Genomic DNA, 23,309 nt, shown 5'->3' with positions numbered 1-23,309 from the left:
AGGGAATTCTCAAGGATATTGTCCAGACTGGAAGGCTTAAATTATAAGGAAAGACTATATGTTGCAACTGGAAAGAATGTGAAGAGGTGATCTTATAGAAGCTTATAAAATCATGAGGGGCATAGATAAGTTGAATGGTCGGTCTTTTTTCTAGGGCAGGAGGTGGCATACTTCTTTTGGTATTTCCTGATTTCCCTTTCAGGCACTTGTGCTGTTGCTGTTTTTTTTTAAACAGGAAAACTTTTTTTTGTGGCCTCTTGTGAGATTTCCAATTTTATCCACTTATTTATTTTAATATTTCTATCATTTGACTTCCCTTGGGGGAGGCAGGGGACAGGACCCCTCCTGGGTCTGTAGCTCAGTCCCATAATGGCTCTCTGTTTTACTGAGCTTCTTGGCCGTGTGGTTTCCAACAATCTTGAGCCATTGCCATCATAGCAGTTTTGCATGGTGTGTGGACTTTGGGCAATGCATGGAGATTCTGTCCACAGGCCAACTGATGGCCTTGTGATAAATTGTTCTGTCAAAGGGGTTTTCATTATTTCCAAATATTTTGGAAAACCAGAAAATGATTAATTAAAAAAGTACTACTAAAAATTTCATTAAAATATTTAACAGGAGTAAATTAACTAAAATTTATGTTGATTTAAATAATATGAATTACTTAGTATATTAATGAGGCATAGTGTTAATCCACTCAAATTCTGGGGACCAAACATCGGACCGCTGTTTTTCTTTTAGAGTGGAGCGTGCAAGGGTGCATTAAAGAGCATGCTGGCATTGCCCATGGTTCTATATGGATCGAATGCTCACTTATCAATGTGAGCCCTCCCATTGTGTTCAATCTTAATAAATTAGACTCGTTTTAATAGAAAATGAACTGTATACTGTTGTGTATACAGCATTAAAATCAAATCCATATCAAATTATGTGATGTATGTGTGCATACATTTGTGCAGACAATTAATATTCTGAATTGTAATGCTATCCCAGCAACTTTTTTGAATTTGATAATGGTGAAGAAAATGAGATTTGCACACAATAGTTCATGGTCTTCACATAAAAAGGACATCCGCCAAGCAGCCTGTAACAAGAATGGCTAACGTTTAAAATCACTTCTAAAGTTAATACATTCTGTTTTTTCACTGGTATTGATGCATTATCAATGTGTTTATTTGCACTTTTTAAAATTAATTTTTCAATACTTGCAACAATGTTGAAAACTAGTTACATTTTCTTTAGACAAAATATGATGTGATTCCCATATGTGTATTTGTTTGCAGTTGTTTATATTTAGCTGTTTTTATTTAGAATATTTTGAATATAAATACATTTTCTGTTGCAAAATAAAACGTAGCTTACCAATATTAAAAAATTGCCTTTTTATACAAATTGGGTTAAGGAATGGTACAAGCCAGAAGGATAGTTGAAGGTCTTCATAGAATTCTCTTACAGAAGTTAAAGCTAACTGTTTTATTTGGTTATTATTTGGGCTAGAATTTGTGGTATTGTAATTTATTCTTATAAAATGAGAAGTAATCTTTAATATTTATTGAAATAACATTTAATTTAAAGATAAAATAATCTCTTGTAAGGCATTCACATAGCATTTGTCATTAGAAGTTAATGGATATAAAGCATTGTGACACAGTTTAAAACTATATGCCTCACTGGATTTTAGGCTAAACACATTTCCCACAATATGTTTATAGCTCTGCAGGTTATACATCTCCAGTGCTTTGTGCTGCTTGTTAACAATTTTTAATCTATTTAAGGAAAATTACTTGCTTTATTCAGACAGGTCCCTGTAGTTTTTAATTGAACTTTAAGTTTGTCCTTCAAAACTAAAAATTTTTAGGAAAAACTAATCACTACTTAACAACTTTGGAAAAAGTTGAACTAACGTTTCCTGTATTTTGTATCCATTTAAAAATATGGTGATCCAGGTGTTCTCTAGCTAAGGCTTAACATAATTTTAACAAATCATGTTTACTTTTTTTTCAATTTTATCCCTCTTGGAATGAACCCAAACAATTGTTTACTTTTTATCTACCTGATCTGTATCCAATTTATAGTTATGCTTCTGTTTCTATCCCAGAGTCTTTTACTACATTTTGCCTTTGGATTCTAACATTCTCATTTTTGTGCAATACTTTAATCCTCACACTGGTCCGTGTCAAATTTAATTTGGAACTTACTGACCATTCTGACTTCATCTGCCTCTACCTACAAAAATGTCCCAATATTGGTTGCAACCACACAATTTAGTAACACCCACAAATTATACCAAAAAGCACTGTATGTTAGTAGTCACAGCACTGATTTGTAGGACTCACTTGCTACATGCTCTGTCTGAATAATTACCATTCAAACTATTTTTTGCTTTTGGTGTTGCAGCCAACTTCGTGTCCATTTTGCTACACATCCCTTGACTTTGCATACACCAAGATCCATACAGTTATTATGGTACCATATGATATTAACATTGCATAAAATCATACTAACTTCACTCAGTGTGAATATATTTGCTCTTGCTTAAATATGATGTAAAATGAAGTTAATATTTTAAAATATTCAAGTATGACATTATAATCAACTTATTCTATTATTTGAAGGACTGGAATTTATGACCTTGCTCAACCAAAGTAATGATAAGTATTAACAAGATCAACATGGTTAATATCTGTAGTTATTGGTACCTTGATTTTACTAATCATTAAAAATTATTTTAATAGGATAAAAATTGCTAAATCATTAAAATTTGTTTCAAAAGGTCTCCAACCATGGCAGGCGGGCTGTTTGCTGTCAGTAAAAAGTACTTTGAGTATCTGGGCACATATGATACTGGGATGGAGGTCTGGGGAGGAGAGAACCTGGAGTTTTCCTTCAGGGTGAGACTTAATTTTTAATTTAATGTTGAATGTCTAATTGAAGGTTTTTTTCCCGCTTGGTGATTCTTTGCATGAAAGGTTTGGGTAGTCTTGGCGTAGTTTCTTGGAAGAAAAGCCTCTTGCAAGATAATACTTTGACAACTCTCATGTTATGAATTTTATTTGCTTGTACTGTGTCATATCAGGTAATAGGAAAAAAAATTTTGTTTAGATTCATCACAAAAGTTGAAGGCCAAAACTGATGTTTATTTTACAATTATGTTTTATGTAAAGTAAATGGAACAAGATTTCTGTAAATTCATTTTCACGCATACTTTAATTTATTTACTGTAACTGATGTTTCACTTCCTGATAAAACAGCCAAGGTGTTTTGAAAAAGTCCAAAATAGTGAAACATACTAGATTTAAGGCACTGAAGTATAATGATTATTCAGTGCTCTTAAAATAACTCAAGATCTTTCTTTCCCAGATTTGGCAGTGCGGGGGTTCCTTAGAGATACATCCTTGTTCTCATGTGGGTCATGTTTTCCCTAAGCAAGCTCCTTACTCCAGGAGCAAAGCCCTGGCAAACAGTGTACGTGCTGCTGAGGTCTGGATGGATGAGTATAAAGCACTGTACTATCACAGGAATCCACACGCCCGTTTGGTGAGTGATAGTCATTAGTAGCATTTCAATGGGGAATTTTAAAAATTGAAGCTTTATATCATTGTTTGTTCAGTGAATTGCTCTCTGATTCCGGATGTTTATTTAATCTTTAAAGTGCAGAAACTAGAAACAACATTGGCGATTGCAAAGGAAACTTTTGTTTTACTAAACTGTACTTTGATGAAGGTTTAATTTACAACACAACACACCAGTTCCATATCAAAAACATAAATGCAACTTTTTGAACAACTACATAAAATTTGAAAACTGAAAAAGGAGATTTAACCAGACTCTTTCTAAAGGGGCTGAGACATCTTTTTTCATACATCTTCACTTGAACTTAAGGCACTCAGAATGAGGTGATTATTACTTGCAATTTTGTCTTGCATGTAATTTTTAGGTACTCTAACAAAACTGAAACTTCTCAGTGTTAATTTTGCAATGGTCGCAGTTTGTTTCCCAGTTTTTTTATTGTATATATTTTTGAATTATACTTCCAATAGTTCAGACCAGTTGTTTTGGACAGACTTGTTCCAAATTTTTGTTAAATTTCTATTGTGTCCTGCATTTATTTCCTTGTGCATTATGTAATCTGAGTAAACTACTTAAAGTTGTAGAACAAGAGAGTTTAGTTTAAGTGAAGACTCTTAAAGTTTGATATGATTTGAGATTTTTTTCAATCATCATTTGTTTACAGGAGCCATATGGTGATATAACAGAGAGAAGAACACTAAGAGAGAAACTACAGTGTAAAAGCTTCAAATGGTTTTTGGAGAACATTTATCCTGATATACATGTACCTGAAGATCGTCCAGGTTTCTTTGGAATGGTAAATATACTGTGCTGTATTTAGCTTAACTCCATCACTAAATATGAGGTAGTTTTCACCATCTGTTGTTGTCTGAATCTAAAACCCTCGTGTAACTTTTGCAATGAAACTCTAAACGATGGACTAGCCTAGGCATTTGATGGAGTGTGTGTTATTAACATTAATACAGACTATTATGCTTGGCCCAAGCAAATGTCTTGGTGTACACCATTTAGTGCTGAGTGATGACAAAAAAAAAGCTAAGCTCTCTAAATTCAACTAACCACCAATGTTTTGATGGAATTGTTATTGAAAATTATTGTTATTTTTCGTGATGTTGCTCATTTTAACAGCACAGTCCATCTCCCAAAATAACCTCATTGCCTTTAAGGAAGTAATTATTGCTCTTTGATTTGTTTGGTTAAAATTAATTGCAAAAAAAAACCTGCAATCATCATCATTTTTTTCTCAAGGTCATTATATATTTATCTAAAGAAAGCACTTGTGTTATAATCCTATAGTTTGCATTATAATGTTAACCCATCAAGACTTGTACAAACAAGAATTTGGTCACAGTGGATGAGCAATACTAGCAAGGCGTCACTTGCGATACTTTCCTGAAGAAGATGAGGGTCCACTGACTCAAACCGTTTAGAATCTTTTTGATAATCATCCTGTATTGAGTTTTCTGCAATTAACTTTGTATGTATGATGGCCTTTCCAGATTTTTTAATATTAGTAGATCATCTTCCATATTTTCTTTGATAAGTTGGATAGGTCTACTGCAGTTACTTAATATGTCCTGTCCTGACAGTTTGCATTAATTTTTCATGTTCTGCTGTTATTGTTTCCTTTTAGGAAAGATGTTGTGATAGAGAGAGCTGCATTTCCTGTTGAGATTTGTAGGAAAATAGGCCATTGGTTAGCTGGCTATTTCATCATATTGGCAAAAAATATCAATATTATAAAAAAAAAAGCTTATATCCTGAAGAGGTAATTTTCAAACATCACACTATTTGGATTGTTGCTTTCAAATTGCCTCTTGAATTAGAACGAGATTAGAAAAGCTGAAAGAAGATACAAGGGTACTTTGGCAAGTAAGGTGAAAATAAATCCAAAGGGTTTCTACAGTTATATTAATGGCAAAAGGCTAGTGAGGGATAAAATTGGTCCCTTAGAGAATCAGAGTGGACAGCTATGTCTGGAGCCAAAAGAGATGGGGGAGATTTTGAACAATTTCTTTTCTTCGGTATTCACTAAGGAGAAGGATATTGAATGGTGTAAGGTAAGGGAAACAGGTAGGGAAGTTATGGAAACTATGATGATTAAAGAAGAGGAAGTACTGGTGCTTTTAAGGAATATAAAAGTGGATAAGTCTCCAGGTCCTGACAGGATATTCCCTAGGACCTTGAGGGAGATTAGTGTGGAAATAGCAGGGGCTCTGACAGAAATATTTCAAATGTCATTAGAAACAGGGATGGTTCCAGAGGATGGGCGTATTGCTGATGTTGTTCCATTGTTTAAAAAGGGTTCTAAGAGTAAACCTAGCAATTATCAGCCTGTGAGTTTGATGTCAGTGGTGGGCAAATTGATGGAAAGTATTCTTAGAGATGGTATATATAATTATATGGATAGACAGGGTCTGATTAGGAACAGTCAGCATGGATTTGTGCATGGAAGGTCATGTTTGACAAATCTTACTGAATTTTTTGAAAAGGTTACTAGGAAAGTTGATGAGGGTAAAGCGGTGGATGTTGTCTATATGGACTGCAGGAAGGCCTTTGACAAGGTTCCACGTGGAAGGTTAGTGAGGAAGGTTCAATCGTTAGGTATTAATATTGAAGTAGTAAAATGGATTCAGCAGTGGCTGGATGGGAGCCGCCAAAGAGTAGTGGTGGATAACTATTTGTCAGACTGGAAGCCAGTGACTAGTGGTGTGCCTCAGGGATCTGTACTGGGTCCAATGTTGTTTGTCATATACATTAAATATCTGGATGATGGGGTGGTAAATTGGATGAGTAAGTATGCAGATCATACTAAGATAGGTGGAGTTGTGGATAATGAAGTAGGTTTTCAAAGCTTGCAAAAAGATTTAGGCCAGTTAGAAGAGTGGACTGAAAGATGGCAGATGGAGTTTAATGCTGATAAATGTGAGGTGCTTCATTTTGGGAGGACTAATCAAAATAGGACATGCATGGTAAATGGTAGGGCACTGAAGAATGCAGTAGAACAGAGGGATCTAGGAATAATGGTGCATAATTCCCTGAAGGTGGAATCTCATGTGGATAGGGTGGAGAAGAAAGCTTTTGGTACGCTGGCCTTTATTAATCAGAGCATTGAGTATAGGAGTTGGGATGTAATGTTGAAATTGTATAAGGCATTGGTGAGGCCAAATTTGGAGTATTGTGTACAGTTTTGGTCACCGAATTATAGGAAAGATGTCAACAAAATAGAGAGAGTACAGAGAAGATTTACTAGAATGTTACCTGGGTTTCATCACCTAAGTTACAGAGAAAGGTTGAAGAAGTTGGGTCTTTATTCTTTGGAGCGTAGAAGGTTGAGGGGGGACTTGATAGAGGTATTTAAAATTATGAGGGGGATAGATAGAGTTGTCATGGATAGGCTTTTTCCATTGAGAGTGGGGGAGATTCAAACAAGAGGACATGAGTTGAGAGTTAAAGGGCAAAAGTTTATGGGTAACATGAGGGGGAACTTCTTTACTCAGAGAATGGTAGCTGTGTGGAACGAGCTTCCAGCAGAAGTGGTTGAGGCAGGTTCAATATTGTCATTTAAAGTTAAATTGGATAGATATATGGACAGGAAAGGAATGGAGGGTTATGGGCCGAGTACAGGTCGGTGGGACTAGGTGAGAGTAAGCGTTTGGCACAGACTAGAAGGGCCGAGATGGCCTGTTTCCGTGCTTTAATTGTTATGTGGTTAAAGTTGAATTATCTCTGTTAAAATTTAATGAAGCCCTGTCCCAGTATTTTTGCCTTTGGATTGTAAAATCACAAGTCCCTAACGTCAGAGATGCTATTAAGCATCAACAAAGAACATTGTAAAACAAAGATTTTTTTTTTCAGCTTCTAAAGTAGGATGCTAAATTTTAGATTTCTGTCCATGGCAGTATAATCTAATTTCCATATTGTGTGTTCTTCAGCTGAAGAACAAAGGGATGTCTCAGTACTGCTTTGATTACAATCCACCAAATGAACACAATGTTGCAGGAGAAAAAGTCATTCTGTACCAATGTCATGGAATGGGGCAAAATCAGGTATGTGAACTGGGACAAAGTTTTTGACCTGAATTATTAACTGTTTCTCTTCTCACAAATCTGGCCTGAGTTAAGTGAGTTTTTCCAGTACTTTCTATTACTAAATGTGATAGCATGTTTATTTATTAGATATGTGGATGGATGTGATTAATGCTGTCCTGCTGGTGTTTAATATATTGGCATTGTACTGCTCTCAAAGTTCAAAATAAATGATCAAATTACATGTATGTCATCATATACTACCCTGAGATTCATTTTTCCATGCGCATACTCAGCAAATCTATACAATAGTAATTATAACAGAATCAATGAAAGATCAATCAGAATGCAGTAGACAACGAACTGCAAATGCAAATAGGAAAAAAAAAATAAATAACGAGAACATGAGATAATGAGATGGTGTCCTTAAAGTGAGATCATTAGTTGTGGGAACACCTCAGTGATGGGCAAGTGAGTGTACTATCATTACAAGTGTATAAACCTCCAGTGCAAGTTCTGTGGTTTGGACGTGATGTTATTGAGAGTCCTATCATCTGTTCATATTTACTAGGTGTGAGGACTACTGAATGTTGGATAGCTTGGAAGTTTTGAAATATTTAACTTCCTCAGCTTTTTTTTGGTGGATTCCTGGGATGATGCAAAGAGCTGGGTCATGAAGGGACTGCAAAGAATGAAGATTTTCATTTAGTTAACTAGGAAGCCAGACAGGGGATATCAGATCTGGTGATAGGGAAGCGAAATGGAGCTGGATAAAATTAGAGAGCAAGGTTTGGTGTCTGAGGATGGAAGCTTAGAAGGCAGTTGGAAAAATGTTAATTTGTACCTTTTGGGAAGAATAGGATTTTTTTTTGAATTATGAGAAGCTTATACATATTGGTGAAGAATGAACTTGGTGTATTGCTTCATGAATTGCAGGAATTAAAATCCAGTTACAGTTTGCAATTAAGTAGGCAAGTTGTATATTGATCTCTTTCAAAGAGGTTGAAGTAAAATAAAAAATAATATTTTAAAACGCAAACAACAATGATGTCAATGATGGCATGAACATTGTCTTCTCTAACTTCCATCTTTGCCCCACCTCCCCCCCCGTACCCCATCCGTTATTTATTTTTATACACACATTCTTTCTCTCACTCTCCTTTTTCTCCCTCTGTCCCTCTGACTATACCCCTTGCCCAACCTCTGGGTCCCCCTCTCCCTTGTCTTTCTCCCCGGGCCCCCTGTCCCATGATCCTCTCATATCCCCTTTGCCTATCACCTGTCCAGCTCTTGGCTCCATCCCTCCCCCTCCTGTCTTCTCCTATCATTTTGGATCTCCCCCTCCCCCTCCCACTTTCAAATCTCTTACTAACTCTTCCTTCAGTTAATCCTGACAAAGGGTCTCAGCCTGAAACGTCGACTGCACCTCTTCCTAGAGATGCTGCCTGGCCTGCTGCGTTCACCAGCAACTTTGATGTGTGTTGCTTAAAAAATAATATTGCTGAGATTGTACAGGCATTGAAACCACATTTGAAATACTGTACAGTTTAAGCATGTGTTTCAAAGGAAGAATTTTATTGATTTGGAATCAATGTAGTGAAGGTATGCCAGGTTGAATCTGGGGATGATGGGTCAGCTAGTGAAGTAGAAATGAGGAAGCTTTAAAAGTGTCCCAAAGAGTGTTAACCGAAATATCTTCTGTATGGTTAATTGTAAAAAAAAGCTCAATCTGTTCATTCATAAAATTAACAAAGTCCGAGTCCTGAAGCAACAGCGAATTAAAACGCCATTGTCTATTGTTTGGTATATTGGCCATAATTTTAATAGAAAGCTTAAGTGGAGCATGATCCGAAATGGTTATAGAATCATAATCACATTTAATCACTGAAGGAATGAGACGAGAATCAATGAAAAAATAATCAATTCTTGAATAGGAATGATGAACATGTGAAAAGAAGGAAAAATCTTTTTCCTGAGGATGCAGAAAACGCCAAATGTCCGTCGACCCAGAATCAGAAAGGCTCTGTTAAAGACCTGATTCATACGGAAATCTCAACTAATTTCCAGAAAATTGCCGATTTAATTGATAAGATGCAAACATGTATTGCGGAACATCAGTCGGCTATATCTGATCTTCAAAAATTCGCGCAACAAAGTGAGCTTAAGATGGGGAAAATCGAAGAAACAATTAATGTAATGAAGAAGAAACTTGACTTTTTGACTTTTAAAAACTCTGACTTGGAATCTAGAATGCGACGGCAGAATTTACGAATGATTGGCGTGAGGGAAGCTGTTGAAGCCAACAACCCCATGAAATATTTCTCTCAACTTTTAAAAGATGCATTCCCTACTGTATTTCCTGACCAACCACCGCTACTGGATCGTGTTCACAGAATCCCATCATACTCGTCTAGGTCAGATAGACCTAGGCATGTTATTTTACGTTTTCATTATTTTCAAGACAAGGAGAGACTGTTTCGATTCGCTCGATCTAAAGGTTTCATTGATTTTTCGGATCTTAAGTTCCGATTCGTGGAAGATTTCAGTAAACCAATCTGGGACCAACGGGTCCGTTACAGATCCGTGATGTCGGAATTCTATAAGATGGATTTAAGACCAGCGCTGCTGTACCCTGCACGTCTAAGGATTCGCATGTTAGATGGAGCTCTTCGTTTTTTTGATTCTCCATCGGATGCCCAGAGTTATCTGGATCAACTTTCATCTTCAACATCTTAATTGCCTTTTTTTAATTATCTCCGTTGATCGGAGGCTGTGAATTGGTTGGTTTTAACTTTTCTGTGCCCTATTTGGGCAGAAAAGTTTACTTTTGATTTCTTAATATGGCTGCTAAACTTTCTTTTTAACTGCGTCATTTCTTTCTTTTCCCAGGGGATTCTGGGTGGTTACTTCCCTTTTGTCATCTTACGTATTTCCTGTGCGGCCTTAAATTTTGTAGTTTTTTTTTAAATTTTATTCTGTTTTGCTTTTTATAATCACTTTATGTTAATAATCCTATTTTTTTTGTTGCTGTGTCTATTCATGAGTTTGAGGTTTATTGTGGTTTTTTTTTTAATATATATTTTCCGGCTTTTGTTCTGTTCTGTGTGTATTTTAATTGAGCTAACTTTTTTTTACTTATTTTTTTACTGTTTTACAATTAGCTGATCCTTTTCATATTTATACCTTTTTTTTAGGGAGCGTATACCGGAAGTCATGGGGGTAGTTTTAGCGCTTGCTTCTTTCTGGCGGGTCTGCTTTAGATTTTGCCTTGGGGTCTTGGGGTGGGGGGTGGTGGGAGGGGCTTCACGTTTTAGTTTGTTTCTCTTTGGGCTATATACATTATTGAAGTACTGGTTGCGTCCTTTTCCCCGGTATCTTTTGTATGTTCTGTTTCCTCTCCGGGTTTGTGGGTCGCGCCTATTGTCAATCCTCCTTGTTGTGGGTTGACTTTAGGATTTATGGAGTCTATTATTAATTTTGTCTCCTGGAATACTAATGGTCTTAATCATCCTATTAAAAGGAAAAAAGTTTTTAAAGTGTTCCGGAGACTTAAAGCACAAATTTTATTTTTACAAGAGACCCATGTGCGGAGGGGGGACAGACTACGTTTTTTCAAATTCTGGAAGGGACAACAATTTCATTCGAACTCCAATGCTAAGATTCGAGGCGTCTCTATTTTTATAGATTCCTCAGTTACTTTTATACAACAGGATATTATCTCTGATCTGAATGGTAGATTTTTATTGGTTAGTGGTTTACTATTTAATAAAAAAGTAGTTTTGGTTAATGTTTATGCTCCTAATATGGATTGTCCGGAATTTTATAAATCATTGTTTGATCAGTTTCCGAATTTGAACGAGTTTTCATTGATTTGGGGCGGAGATCTTAATACCTGTTTATCTCCAGCTTTGGACCGTTCGGCTCCTTTACGGACTTTACCTAATAAATCTGCAAATTTGATTAATTTTTTCCTTTCTGATTCTGGGTCGACGGACATTTGGCGTTTTCTGCATCCTCAGGAAAAAGGTTTTTCCTTCTTTTCACATGTTCATCATTCCTATTCAAGAATTGATTATTTTTTCATTGATTCTCGTCTCATTCCTTCAGTGATTAAATGTGATTATGATTCTATAACCATTTCGGATCATGCTCCACTTAAGCTTTCTATTAAAATTATGGCCAATATACCAAACAATAGACAATGGCGTTTTAATTCGCTGTTGCTTCAGGACTCGGACTTTGTTAATTTTATGAATGAACAGGTTGAGCTTTTTTTTACAATTAACCATACAGAAGATATTTCGGTTAACACTCTTTGGGACACTTTTAAAGCCTATATTCGGGGTCAGATTATTTCGTATTCCGTTGCTTTGAGGAAGAAACAGAAGCAGGAGGAGATGGCAATTGTGGACAAGATTAAAGAAATTGATAAGAAATATGTTATGGCTCCTTCTGAGGAGCTATACAAACAAAGAACTGAACTTCAAATGGAACACAGTTTACTACTCTCGTCCTCGATTGTAAACCAATTAAAGAAAACAAGAAGTGATTTTTATGTTCACAGTGATAAAATTGGCAAGCTGCTGGCTAATCAATTGAAATCTAATTATGTTAAATCTCAAATCAATCAGATTTATAACCAAAATGATCGATTGATATTGGATCATGTGGGGATTAATCAAACCTTTTGTGATTTTTATTCTTCTTTATATCAATCAGAGTCTCCTCGAGATTCTAAATATATGAATGATTTTTTAGATAAGTTAGACTTCCCTCAGATTTCACAGGATATGTCTTCTTTATTAGATACTTCCATTACAATGGATGAGATTAAGAATGTTATTTTTTCTATGAATCTGGGGAAAGCTCCTGGCCCTGATGGGTTTACCGTTGAATTTTATAAATGTTTTGCTTCTTTATTGATTCCTTGGCTCTATAAGGTTTTTGAGGCTTCTTTGAAACTTGGTAAACTTCCGGAATCTTTTAATAGAGCATCAATTTCTTTAATACTAAAGAAGGATAAAGACCCTGCTCAATGTGCATCTTATAGACCAATATCTTTATTAAATGTTGATTCTAAAATTTTTTCTAAGTTATTAGCAAATAGACTAGAAAAAGTACTTCCTTCTATTATTTTGGAAGACCAAACGGGTTTTATTAAAGGTCGTTACTCTTTTTATAATATTCGTACATTGTTAAATATCGTTTATACTCCCTCACAAAATGTTCCTGAGTGTGTTATTTCTTTAGATGCCGAGAAAGCTTTTGATAGAGTAGAATGGCCTTATTTATTTAAGGTGCTTGAAATGTTTAATTTTAGCTTGAAATTTATATCCTGGATTAAACTGTTATATCACTCCCCTGTAGCCTCGGTTCGTACTAACTCTTTAAACTCACCTTTTTTTCCTCTCTTTCGTGGTACTCGACAAGGCTGTCCTCTTAGTCCCCTATTATTTGATATTGCATTAGAACCTCTTGCAATTGCTATTCGAGAATCTTCAAATATTACTGGGATAACTCGGGGATTAAAGTCCCATAAATTATCACTCTATGCTGATGATTTACTTTTATATATTTCTAATCCTGAGAGATCCATTCCTGCTGTTTTAGAGTTATTAGCACAATTTGGTCTTTTCTCAGGTTATAAATTAAATCTTAGTAAGAGTGAACTTTTTCCGATTAATAAACATCTTCCCTTATATTATAAATTTCCATTTAAATTGATTAATAATTACTTTTCATATCTTGGGATTAAAATTACTTGTAAACATAAAGATTTATTTAAGACTAACTTTTTACCATTAATAGACCATATTACTCAACTTTCATCTAAATGGTTTCCCTTATATTTAACTTTGATTGGTCGTATTAATGCAGTTAAGATGTTTTTTTTGCCAAAATTTTTATATGTGTTTCAGGCATTACCAATTTTCGTTCCTAAATCTTTTTTTGATAAAGTTGACTCTAAAATTTCTTCATTTATTTGGCAGAATAAGAATCCGAGACTGGGTAAAATACATTTACAGAAAGCTAAGAGAGATGGAGGTTTAGCATTACCTAACTTTAGATTTTATTATTGGGCTATTAATATTCGACATATGAAATTTTGGTTACTTGACCGGGACATACTATCTATTCCTAAATGGGTAGCATTGGAATTACAATCTGTTCAGGGTTATACACTTGGTTCTATTTTAGGTTCCTCTCTTCCTTTTGATTCGAAACGCCTTAAGCAGGTCTCTAACCCGATAGTTAAATATGCTTTGCGCATTTGGTTTCAATTCAGAAAATTTTTTGATCTTAATCAATTCGGGTTAGCGACTCCTATTTTAGGTAACATATTTTTTCCTCCCTCTTTTACGGATCGCGCTTTTCAAACTTGGAAGACTAAGGGTATTTTACGGTTTTTGGATTTATTTTTAGATGGTTCCCTTATGTCTTTTGAACAATTATCTAATAAATATAACTTATCAAGAATACATTTTTTTAGATATTTACAAGTTAGAAATTTCCTAAGTACTATACTTTCTTCCTTTCCAATGCTTCCTCCTATATATATTTTAGATTCGATAATTAACCTTAATCCATGTCAGAAAGGTGCATCGGCTATGATTTATAATATTATTATGAAACTTAGGAAAGCTCCATTTGATAAGATTAGGGTAGATTGGAAACAGGAATTGGGGCTTACCATTTCTGTGGATGATTGGGGGCAGATTTTACAATTAGTTAATACTTCCTCTATTTGTGCTAAACATTCCCTAATTCAATTTAAAGTGGTTCATAGAGCACATATGTCCAAAGATAAGTTAGCGCGTTTTTACTCGCATATTAATCCTTTCTGTGATAGATGTTCGGGGCAGATAGCCTCTTTAACTCATATGTTTTGGTCTTGCCCTACTTTGGAAACTTTTTGGAGAGATATTTTCAATATTATTTCTAAGGTATTGAATATAGATATCTCTCCTCACCCTATTACTGCTGTCTTTGGACTACCTAAAATTTCTAGTAATCTTTCCCCTTCAGCCCGTAGAATGATTGCATTTCTTACTTTAATGGCGAAAAGATGTATTTTACAACATTGGAAAGAGCTTAATGCTCCAACTACCTTTTTTTGGTTTTCTCAGACGATTTTATGTTTGAATTTGGAGAAAATTAGAAGTAACCTTTATGATTCTTCATTTAAATTTGAACAGATTTGGGGACCTTTTATTCGATATTTTCATTTAATGTAATATTTACCCTTCTTGTTTTTTTTTCACTGTTTTAATGGAGGTCGGGATTGAGGACGTGATTTTAAGTTTAACTCTGTTTGGTTTCAAGTTAGCCCATTGCTTTGCCTTGCTTTTAGTTAGTTGCACGGTGGGTTTTTTTTTGGGGGTGTTTTTTTCTTTTTTTCCATTGATATATATAAAATTTAGTATACTATTATGTTATCTTGGTTTCTTATGCTTAAATTACATTGTTTGTAGTATTTTCTTTTTGGTATTGTTATCTTTTGGAATTTTATTATACTTTAACATTGTATTAATGTTTATATGGCTTACCTTTTTTGTATACTTACTCAATAAAAAGATTTAAAAAGAAAGAAAGAAAAGTTGCTAATATAACTAAAAAAAAAAAAAAAAAAGAAAAAGAAATGAGGAAGCTAACCTGTATTTCAGTTTAGGAGGACAAGTGCTGTCATTGACACAGGTAAAATTCAGAAAATCATTCAGTCTAGATTGAGGGTCTTTACCTGAAACGTCAACTGTCCATTTCCTTCCACTGGTACTGACTAACGTGCTTTAATTTATATATTAACTTTTTATGTGATATTTTCAAAAACCTTTTGGAAGTCAAATGCATCAAAGTCACTGATTGTCCCTTATCTATCTTTCTAGTCCCTTATCAATGTTGCTTGTTACACCTTAAAAAAAACTTCCTGTGCATTTGTTAAATTTAATTTCCCTTTCATAAACTCATGTTGACTTTGTCCAATCCTTTTAATGTTTTCCAGCTGTTCTGTGATTACATCTTGCAAGTCAGTAATTTGCTATTTGTTTTTCCCTTGAGTGCTATTTATTTCTTCTCATATAAATGACAGAAATGCAGGTCTTTTGCCAATTTTGCTCCTACCATCTTTGCCTTAAAGAAATGGTGCAATTTGTCTGGAATATCTGACTGCTTTCAACATAAAAAGAGGTTGCATCAGGTTAAAATTATTTACTTGTCCATTGCAATTAAATCTTTTATGCATCAGAATCTTACTTCTAATTGTGTTCAGTAATTTTTCAGAAAATAGTTTGTGGTTTTTGACTATTCTGAGACATTTCAGGCAGGTACACAGATTATATTGCTTGTGCTTGCATGGTAATACAGCATGATTTGTCCTGGTGTTAAAAGTTTTATTGGTAAATTCAAATGGCAGTAAAATCAATTAGATTCTTGGCACTCAGTTGTTTTACTTTGAGTGACATTTCCTTTCACTGATTACATAATTATTTAAAATGTCTTTTCCAGTTAATCTGACATGCAAAAATGAGAACACTTGCATTTTTTCTTTTGGTTTCTAATGTCTTGTCATAGTCATTGGTAGGGAATGCACTATTTTATTGGAGAACCTCTACCTCGAGCAATCATTGAAAGAAGTTTACAATCCTTCATAGTGTCATCCAAGTTCTATGACAGTGGTCCTTTTGTTGTCACAAATGAAGCCAAGTCACTTTTTTTTATATTCTAGTTTTTTGAATATTCATCACGTAATGAAATCCGTTATAACACTCGGCAGCCCGAGGCCTGCATTGCAGTGGATGCTGGCAATGACTACCTGACAATGTACCTTTGCCGAGAGAGTATGCAGCCTGTACCTGAAAACCAGCAATTCATTTTTAAGGAGGTAAAGCTCATTTTAAATTATGATTAATTTACTTATTTGTAAATAGAAATTTAAAGATGCTTCCATGTTATTCATAATATACCTTCAAAGTTGTAATTATTCATGCCTTGTTTTTTAGTTTTCCAACTTGTCACTTTCATTAAATAGTTATCTATATAAAATATGCCAAATAATCTGAGTAAGTATCAGATGTGGTTGATAAAAGACAAGTCCCATACATAAACTGTTATCCAGGATATTGTTTTGTACAATAGAAACAGAAAACCATACCCCAAACAAATGTAATCATGAAATCAGAAATATTGCTTTAGAGCACTTGTAGGGTAAGCTGTGATTGCAAAATAGCATTCTGTCTGAACTATTTAAATTAATTCCTGATCTTGGTTATCTTTTGTTTTTATATCTTCAGGATGGTTCAATCTACCACGTCCAGTCAAAGAAATGTATAGAGGCTGTAGTCAATGCATTCAATAATGATCGTCCAGGGCCATTACTGCACCCATGTTCAGATAGTGATTACCAGAAATGGCTCTTTCAAGAAAGAAAATGATCTCTATATGTTTACATCCATTAGTAGCCAGATGAACAGGAATCCATTGACTTTATAGGTTCAAAAAGCAGCCATGACCAAAAAGTAACAGAGTTTTCTTGTGGAAAAATGGGATCTTAATTTTTTTGGACATTGCCTTTAGAGTATTTAGTATGGAATTTTAATATTTCTGTAATATTATGGCATCTTTGTATCAATTTTTTCATTGAAATCTTTATATTTAGTAATAATGACTCAAATTTATATTAAAAAAAGACCTTTAACTTTATAAAGGATAATTTTTAAGTGCGAACTTGTGTAATTGGTAAGAAATCTAACTGCAAGTGTTTGTGTTGAACTTAAATGATGAAGGACCTCTGAGATTTAGTCACTCCTCTGAAGGGCTTTAATGAAATAAGGATTGGAAGTGAAATTTGGACTTCATTCCTGTTGTTACTGCTTGTGATCTGCGATATCATAGTTACAAGAAAGGACACAAAATTGCCAACCTAATTCACGTAGAGTATGAGCAGAGACCTTCTCTTTCACCAAGGGTGAAGATAAGGAAAGGGTAAGAAACTTGGGTGGTTTTCTTGTAACTGCAGTTTTGATCTTATCTTTGTTCAATGCACTTTAGACAATAATATTTTTTTCTGCAGATCTCAAATTCTTTCAGTTCTTTAATCTTGCCTCTCTTTACTCCAGTGTGTTATTAAGAGTGACACTGCAAACAGGTTTAAGCTAACGAGGTGGCATATTTTGGATGTTCTTGTAAGACATATTTAAAAGTTTGACTTAAAGCATTAAAAATATCTTGGGAATATAAATAGGAAACACAAGGAGAGAAAAATATTTCCAAATAGTGCTGGCTGTTTTTATTTCTGACTGTGGGAAATGGTTTGTCTTTCATGTGAACAAACAAAAAGTGAGGTTATGCACTTGATGTACATTTTGTCCAAAGAAGCATTTTGTCTGGGTTTGTAGACTTAATGAAATTTCCATTTTTGTTTTGTATTGCACTCAATGGTACAATTTTGTTTTTGTGGTTAGTGCAAGTATCAGAGATGGATGATCTCACAATCTCTTTATGTTGAAACTGAATTGGAAAGTTAAAGCTGGCCTGGATGTTGACAAATAGCACCTTGGGAGTCATTGATCTCCAGCTGAACAGAAATGCGAGGCTTTGATTTAATGCCTTCTCTGAAAAGTACATAAATATTAGTGTAGATTTCATAGATTTCATGTCCTGTCCTAGGATGAACTTGAAATCTGACTCAAAGGCAAGAGAACTGCCATTGAAACAAACAAGCACTCCTGCATGCATAGACCTTGGCAACTGTCCAATTCTTTCATATTTTTTTGAACCTGTTCTGGAATATAGGACCCAAACTGAATTAGGTTGAGACTCTGGCATAGTTTGTTCAGCTGCTGCCTTAGCTCCATGGACCAGGGTTCAATCCTGCGTAGAGTTTGCACATTCTCTTTGTGACTGCATTAATTTCTTCTAGGTTTTCCACTTTTCTCCCACATCCTCAAAAGTGTCCTGTTTGGAACTGTAAAATGCTTCTGGTATATAGATGAGAGGTAGATTTTGGAGTAGTTTTTACGAAGAGTAAAACTGACTAGTGTTTGATTAGGGTAAATGCTGTTATACTGGTTGGTATGGTCTGAAGGGTTGTTTCTGTGTTGTGTCTCTCTAACTCGGGTTTACCCAACTTGGGGTCCATGGACCCTTTGTTTAATGGTATTGGTTCATGGCATAAAAAAGTTTAGGAACCCCTGCTCAAACTCTTTGGGTTGTTAAGTTGGGAGGTAGGTAATCATTATAGTGAAATCTTGCTTGCCTATACATTGCTAAATTTTGGTGTACCTATTTGTCTTTGACTTGGAATTGACTGTATAAAAACACTGGAGTAAAATTTTGGCAAGATTATGACGAACTCAAATTATATATTTTTAAATGATTCTGTTCCAAGTTGTGGATAACACAAATGATTTGTCCTGATGAGCTTTTCTTTCTGAAATGCTTCAAAAGACTTGAACTTAAGTTTGAAGCTAAGTTCACATTGGGTTAAATTGTTTTTACATTCTCTTTTGCTGGCTCATTCCAGTCAATATAGCTGTGATATCATATGCTGCAGATGAACAACAAATGTACCATGGCTCATTTGAATACAGAAGTCTTTTATTTTGATATGAGATTTGAAAGAGCTCTATTTTTGCACTCTAATTGGAAAATGTGATTAACTTTATTGCAGCATTTGGTCTAGTTTCTTTTACAACAAATGGCCAAAAACTATATAAATTCACAAGTGCTGTATATGCACACATGGTCACTAAACTGTGGCAATTCTACAGAGCAGAGCTGAGCTAGATGGATTTCCTGATCTATATATTTGATATGATGCTAACTGAATCCTGAATATGGGGAATATAATTTTAAATAGTTTCAGACCGCAAATTACTGGAAATGAAAGGGCTTTAACTTATAAAAATACAATGATCTCTTGGGGCTTCCATAATGTGTAATATTTTGTCTAGAACTATTTTTATTGAGGGAACGTATTTAAATCTTCATGTTCCTGCAGTGTGTTGACTATGCAAGCATTTTTTTAGGGATTGTGAAGTTGAAGTCATTTTAAATCAAATTACTTGCTGCCGCTTGGCAGCCATGTTGGCTTTTGAATTGCACCTGATCTCAGTGTTTGAGATATGACTGTTTAAGAAAAAATTACCTTGGATATGAACTCAGATGCAAAAGGATTTCCTCTTTCAAATAATGGGGGTTGTTTTTGATTAACAAACTAATTTTCTAATCTATCTTTTTGTAAGTTTTTTGCTGTTCTCCAGCATCTTTCTTGAATCTCAACTAAGTGACTGCATAGCCTGGTGGTTGAATTGTATAGTTGCCCACAAATGCTGTAACATCAATTCAATGCGATAATATTTTTTTGTTTTTCACTTGCTAGCTTGCTGGCAGGCTAACAATAAATGTAAAATGCTGCTCAGAAAAAATGGAATTAATGGTAATTTTTTAAAGGGTTTCCAGTAAATTGTGAGAAAAATCATGTGTTGGTGAGAATCAAAAGAACACTGTACTGTTGAGTTTTTTTTTTCCCCAATAAGGTGTCGCTTGCACTTTACAAAATCCAATACTCCTGAATCTGTCCTTGTGATGCTTTTGAGTATGTTGGTTGGGTTCTTTTTATGGAAATTAATGTATTAAACTTGTACAACAGTCCCCTGAATGTTTCTTAAAGCAATAAAATTGTTGCAGGGAATTGTGTGAAACTTTCAAAGTTGTGACATCTGTTAATTATCAGGTCATGTGTAATCATGGATATGCTATGGTGAACCCATCTTTGTCAACCGCAGCTGAAATATACTCTAGGCAAGTTTGCATTAGGAGGCTATAGACTTGGCGTAGTAATCACACTAGCCAGACTCAAGGTAATGTAGTCCAAGTATCAGCAGAAAAATTGCAACCAATAGTTTGGCAAAGAACTTGGGCTTGTTTTGCTTAGAAAAGGCTTCTAGCAATTCCCAAAGCAGATAGTCTATTTTGGGTGCTCTCTCAGGGTGAATTTGCGGGGCAAGGTAAATGTTCGAGCATGTCCTCAAACCTCAGTGAGGCAAAATGCCTCTTGATAATGGAAATCCCCAAAAATGACTAGTCAGTGGAGAAGAAGCATTCAGAATAGCACTAAAAACCTTGCATCAATGTGTCTTATCTGGAGTATACAGAAGTCTGGTGTAAATGTGGAAGGAGGACACAACTTCACAGCCAAACCACTTGCCTATACTTTCAGACACCACCTGCCCCATTCATAATGAAGGCTGTTGGCCCTACAGTGATCTCAATAGTTACTTCAATCCACAGAACCATAGTGGAACCAAATTATCTTTGATTTTAAGGGATTGCTGAAGAAGGAAGAGAAGTAATTGTCAGTATTTCACTTCCTTTCTGGTAAGAGGAAATGAGATGAAGGCGCAATTCCAACATCAGCAATTGAAGTCCTGCCTATGAATTTAATGTTTCCATGATGAAAAAACTGCTTGGGGAGTGTGCATTTTGGTATGGAGTTGCAGGTTATTCCTCTTCATGCCTTGTGTATTGGGTGGCATTTTTGCCAAATTCCTCAGCATGTCTGTTTTTTTCCCTTTTTTTTGAATCTTTTTATCGGTTTCATAAAGATATAAACATGACATAGTAGTTATTGGGAATACATTGTTATAATTAACATGAGTGATTATAAAACCAAATAATACTTAAATGATAAAACTCCCAATCATATAGGATACCAATGAATAATATAGAACAAAGAAAAATATCTAAACAAAAATCATGAAAAAGGAAAAAAAAATAATAACCTCCCCCCAAAATAAAAACTAATCTAAACAGAATTAATCAACTAAACTAAAAAAAAAAAGACCTGGGCTGTTTTAACATAATAAAAAATGGGAGAAAAGAAAACCTTTAGTGTCGACAACTCTGTTCCTCTCAACCAACATTACAGAGAAGTAAAATAAGTTTGGAAATGGTCAAATTACGCCATATGAAAATGCTGAATAAATAGCATCCAAGTCTTTTCGAATTTAAAGGAAGGGTCATAAACAACACTTCTAATTTTTTTCCAAATTTAAACACAACATAATTTGTGAAAACCAATGAAATATGGTAGGATTAATCTCTTTCCTATTCGGCAAAATGGATCTTCTAGCCATTAAAGTAAGAAATACAATCATCCAATGAGCTGAAGAGGTTAAATGATTTAATTCTATCATTGGTAACCCAAAAATAGCAGTAATTGGGTGAGGTTGTAAGTATATTCAAAACTGTTGAAATAATATCAAAAATATCTTTCCAATATTTTTTCAACAAAGGACATGACCAAAACATGTGAGTTGAAGAAGCTATCTCAGAGTGACATCTATCCCATATAGGATTTATATGAGAGTAATAACAAGGTAATTTATCTTTAGACATGTGAGCCCTGTGCACTACTTTAAACTGTATCAATGCATGTTTAGCACATATAGAAGGTGAATTAACTCATTGAAGATTTTTTTCCCATTTTGCAATTGGTACCGTAATCTTAAGTTCCCTTTCCCAATAAGTTTTAATTTTATTAGGTACATCAGGACATAAATTCGTAATTATAAATAATTGCTACAACACCTTTCTGAGAGAGATTTAAATCTAAATTTTTTTCCAAAATATCCATTGGATATAAGTGTGGAAAATTAGAAACAGTAATTAAAAAGTTTCTAACCTGTAGATATCTAAAAAAGTGAGATCTAGGTAAATTATATTTATTAGATAGTTGATCAAAGGACATAAAACAATTATCCAAAAATAAATCACAAAATCGTACTATAACTTTGATTTTCCAATCTAAATAAGCTTGATCCATAGTGGAAGGTTGAAAAAAGAAATTAGGTATAATAGGACTTGCTAAATTAAATTAGTTCAACCCAAAAAATTTTGGAAATTGGAACCATATACGTAAAGTACGCTTAACTATTGGATTATTCATTTGTTTATACAGTTTAGAAAGAATGAAAGGAAGCGAAGTCCCTAAAACTGAACCCAGTGAAAACCCTTGTAATGAATTACATTCAAGATTTACCCAATGTGGACTTGAAATTGCATCCAAGTCTCGTAACCAAAATTTTAAGTATCGAATATTAATTGCCCAATAATATAATCTAAAATTCGGGAGTGCTAACCCCACCCCCCCCACACCTTTTTTTAGATTTCTGTAAATGCCTTTTACCTAGTCTAGGGCTTTTGTTCTGCCATACATATGAAGAAATTTTTGAGTCAACATTATCAAAAAAAAGATTTTGGAATAAAAATTGGAGCCAATTGAAATACATATAGAAATTTAGGCAAAATAATCATCTTAATAGCATTGATCCGACCAATCAAAGACAAAGACATTGGTGACCATTTAGTAAACAAAAATTTAATCTGATCGATTAAAGGTAAAAAATTAGCTTTAAATAAATCTTTATACTTTCTCGTGATTATAATCCCTAAACATATAAAAGAGTCAGTAACCAATTTAAATGGTAAACATCCATAAATAGGAACCTGCTTATTTAGGGGAAATAATTCACGCTTACTGAGGTTTAATTTGTAACCAGAAAAATTACTAAATTGAGCCAACAAAGCTAAAATAACAGGAATTGATTTCTCCGGATTAGAGATATATAATAACAAATCATCTGCATATAGTGATAATTTATGTATTTCATTTCGGCTGGTAATACCAAAAATGTTGGGCGAATCACAGATAGC

The 23,309-nt window shown here is 34.4% G+C and overlaps 1 protein-coding gene across 1 annotated transcript in view; it reads left to right on the top strand.

Annotated features, from left to right (window-relative positions):
• galnt12 (UDP-N-acetyl-alpha-D-galactosamine:polypeptide N-acetylgalactosaminyltransferase 12) overlaps positions 1-20,278 on the top strand; it is a 60,112-nt gene extending 39,834 nt beyond the window's left edge. Inside the window, exons 5-10 of the mRNA XM_063043848.1 lie at positions 2,774-2,891; positions 3,361-3,537; positions 4,235-4,366; positions 7,506-7,619; positions 16,321-16,476; positions 16,886-20,278. Of these exons, the coding sequence (XP_062899918.1) occupies positions 2,774-2,891; positions 3,361-3,537; positions 4,235-4,366; positions 7,506-7,619; positions 16,321-16,476; positions 16,886-17,026 (838 nt within the window). The 3' untranslated portion in view covers positions 17,027-20,278. The remainder of the gene's footprint in view (positions 1-2,773; positions 2,892-3,360; positions 3,538-4,234; positions 4,367-7,505; positions 7,620-16,320; positions 16,477-16,885) is intronic.
• Positions 20,279-23,309: the final 3,031 nt, after the last annotated feature.

The sequence above is a fragment of the Mobula hypostoma genome, chromosome 3 (genome assembly GCF_963921235.1).
Source record: "Mobula hypostoma chromosome 3, sMobHyp1.1, whole genome shotgun sequence".
Classification (NCBI taxonomy): domain Eukaryota; kingdom Metazoa; phylum Chordata; class Chondrichthyes; order Myliobatiformes; family Myliobatidae; genus Mobula; species Mobula hypostoma.
The sequence above is the reverse complement of the archived record's forward strand: the minus strand, read 5'-3'. Positions and strand labels throughout refer to the sequence as shown.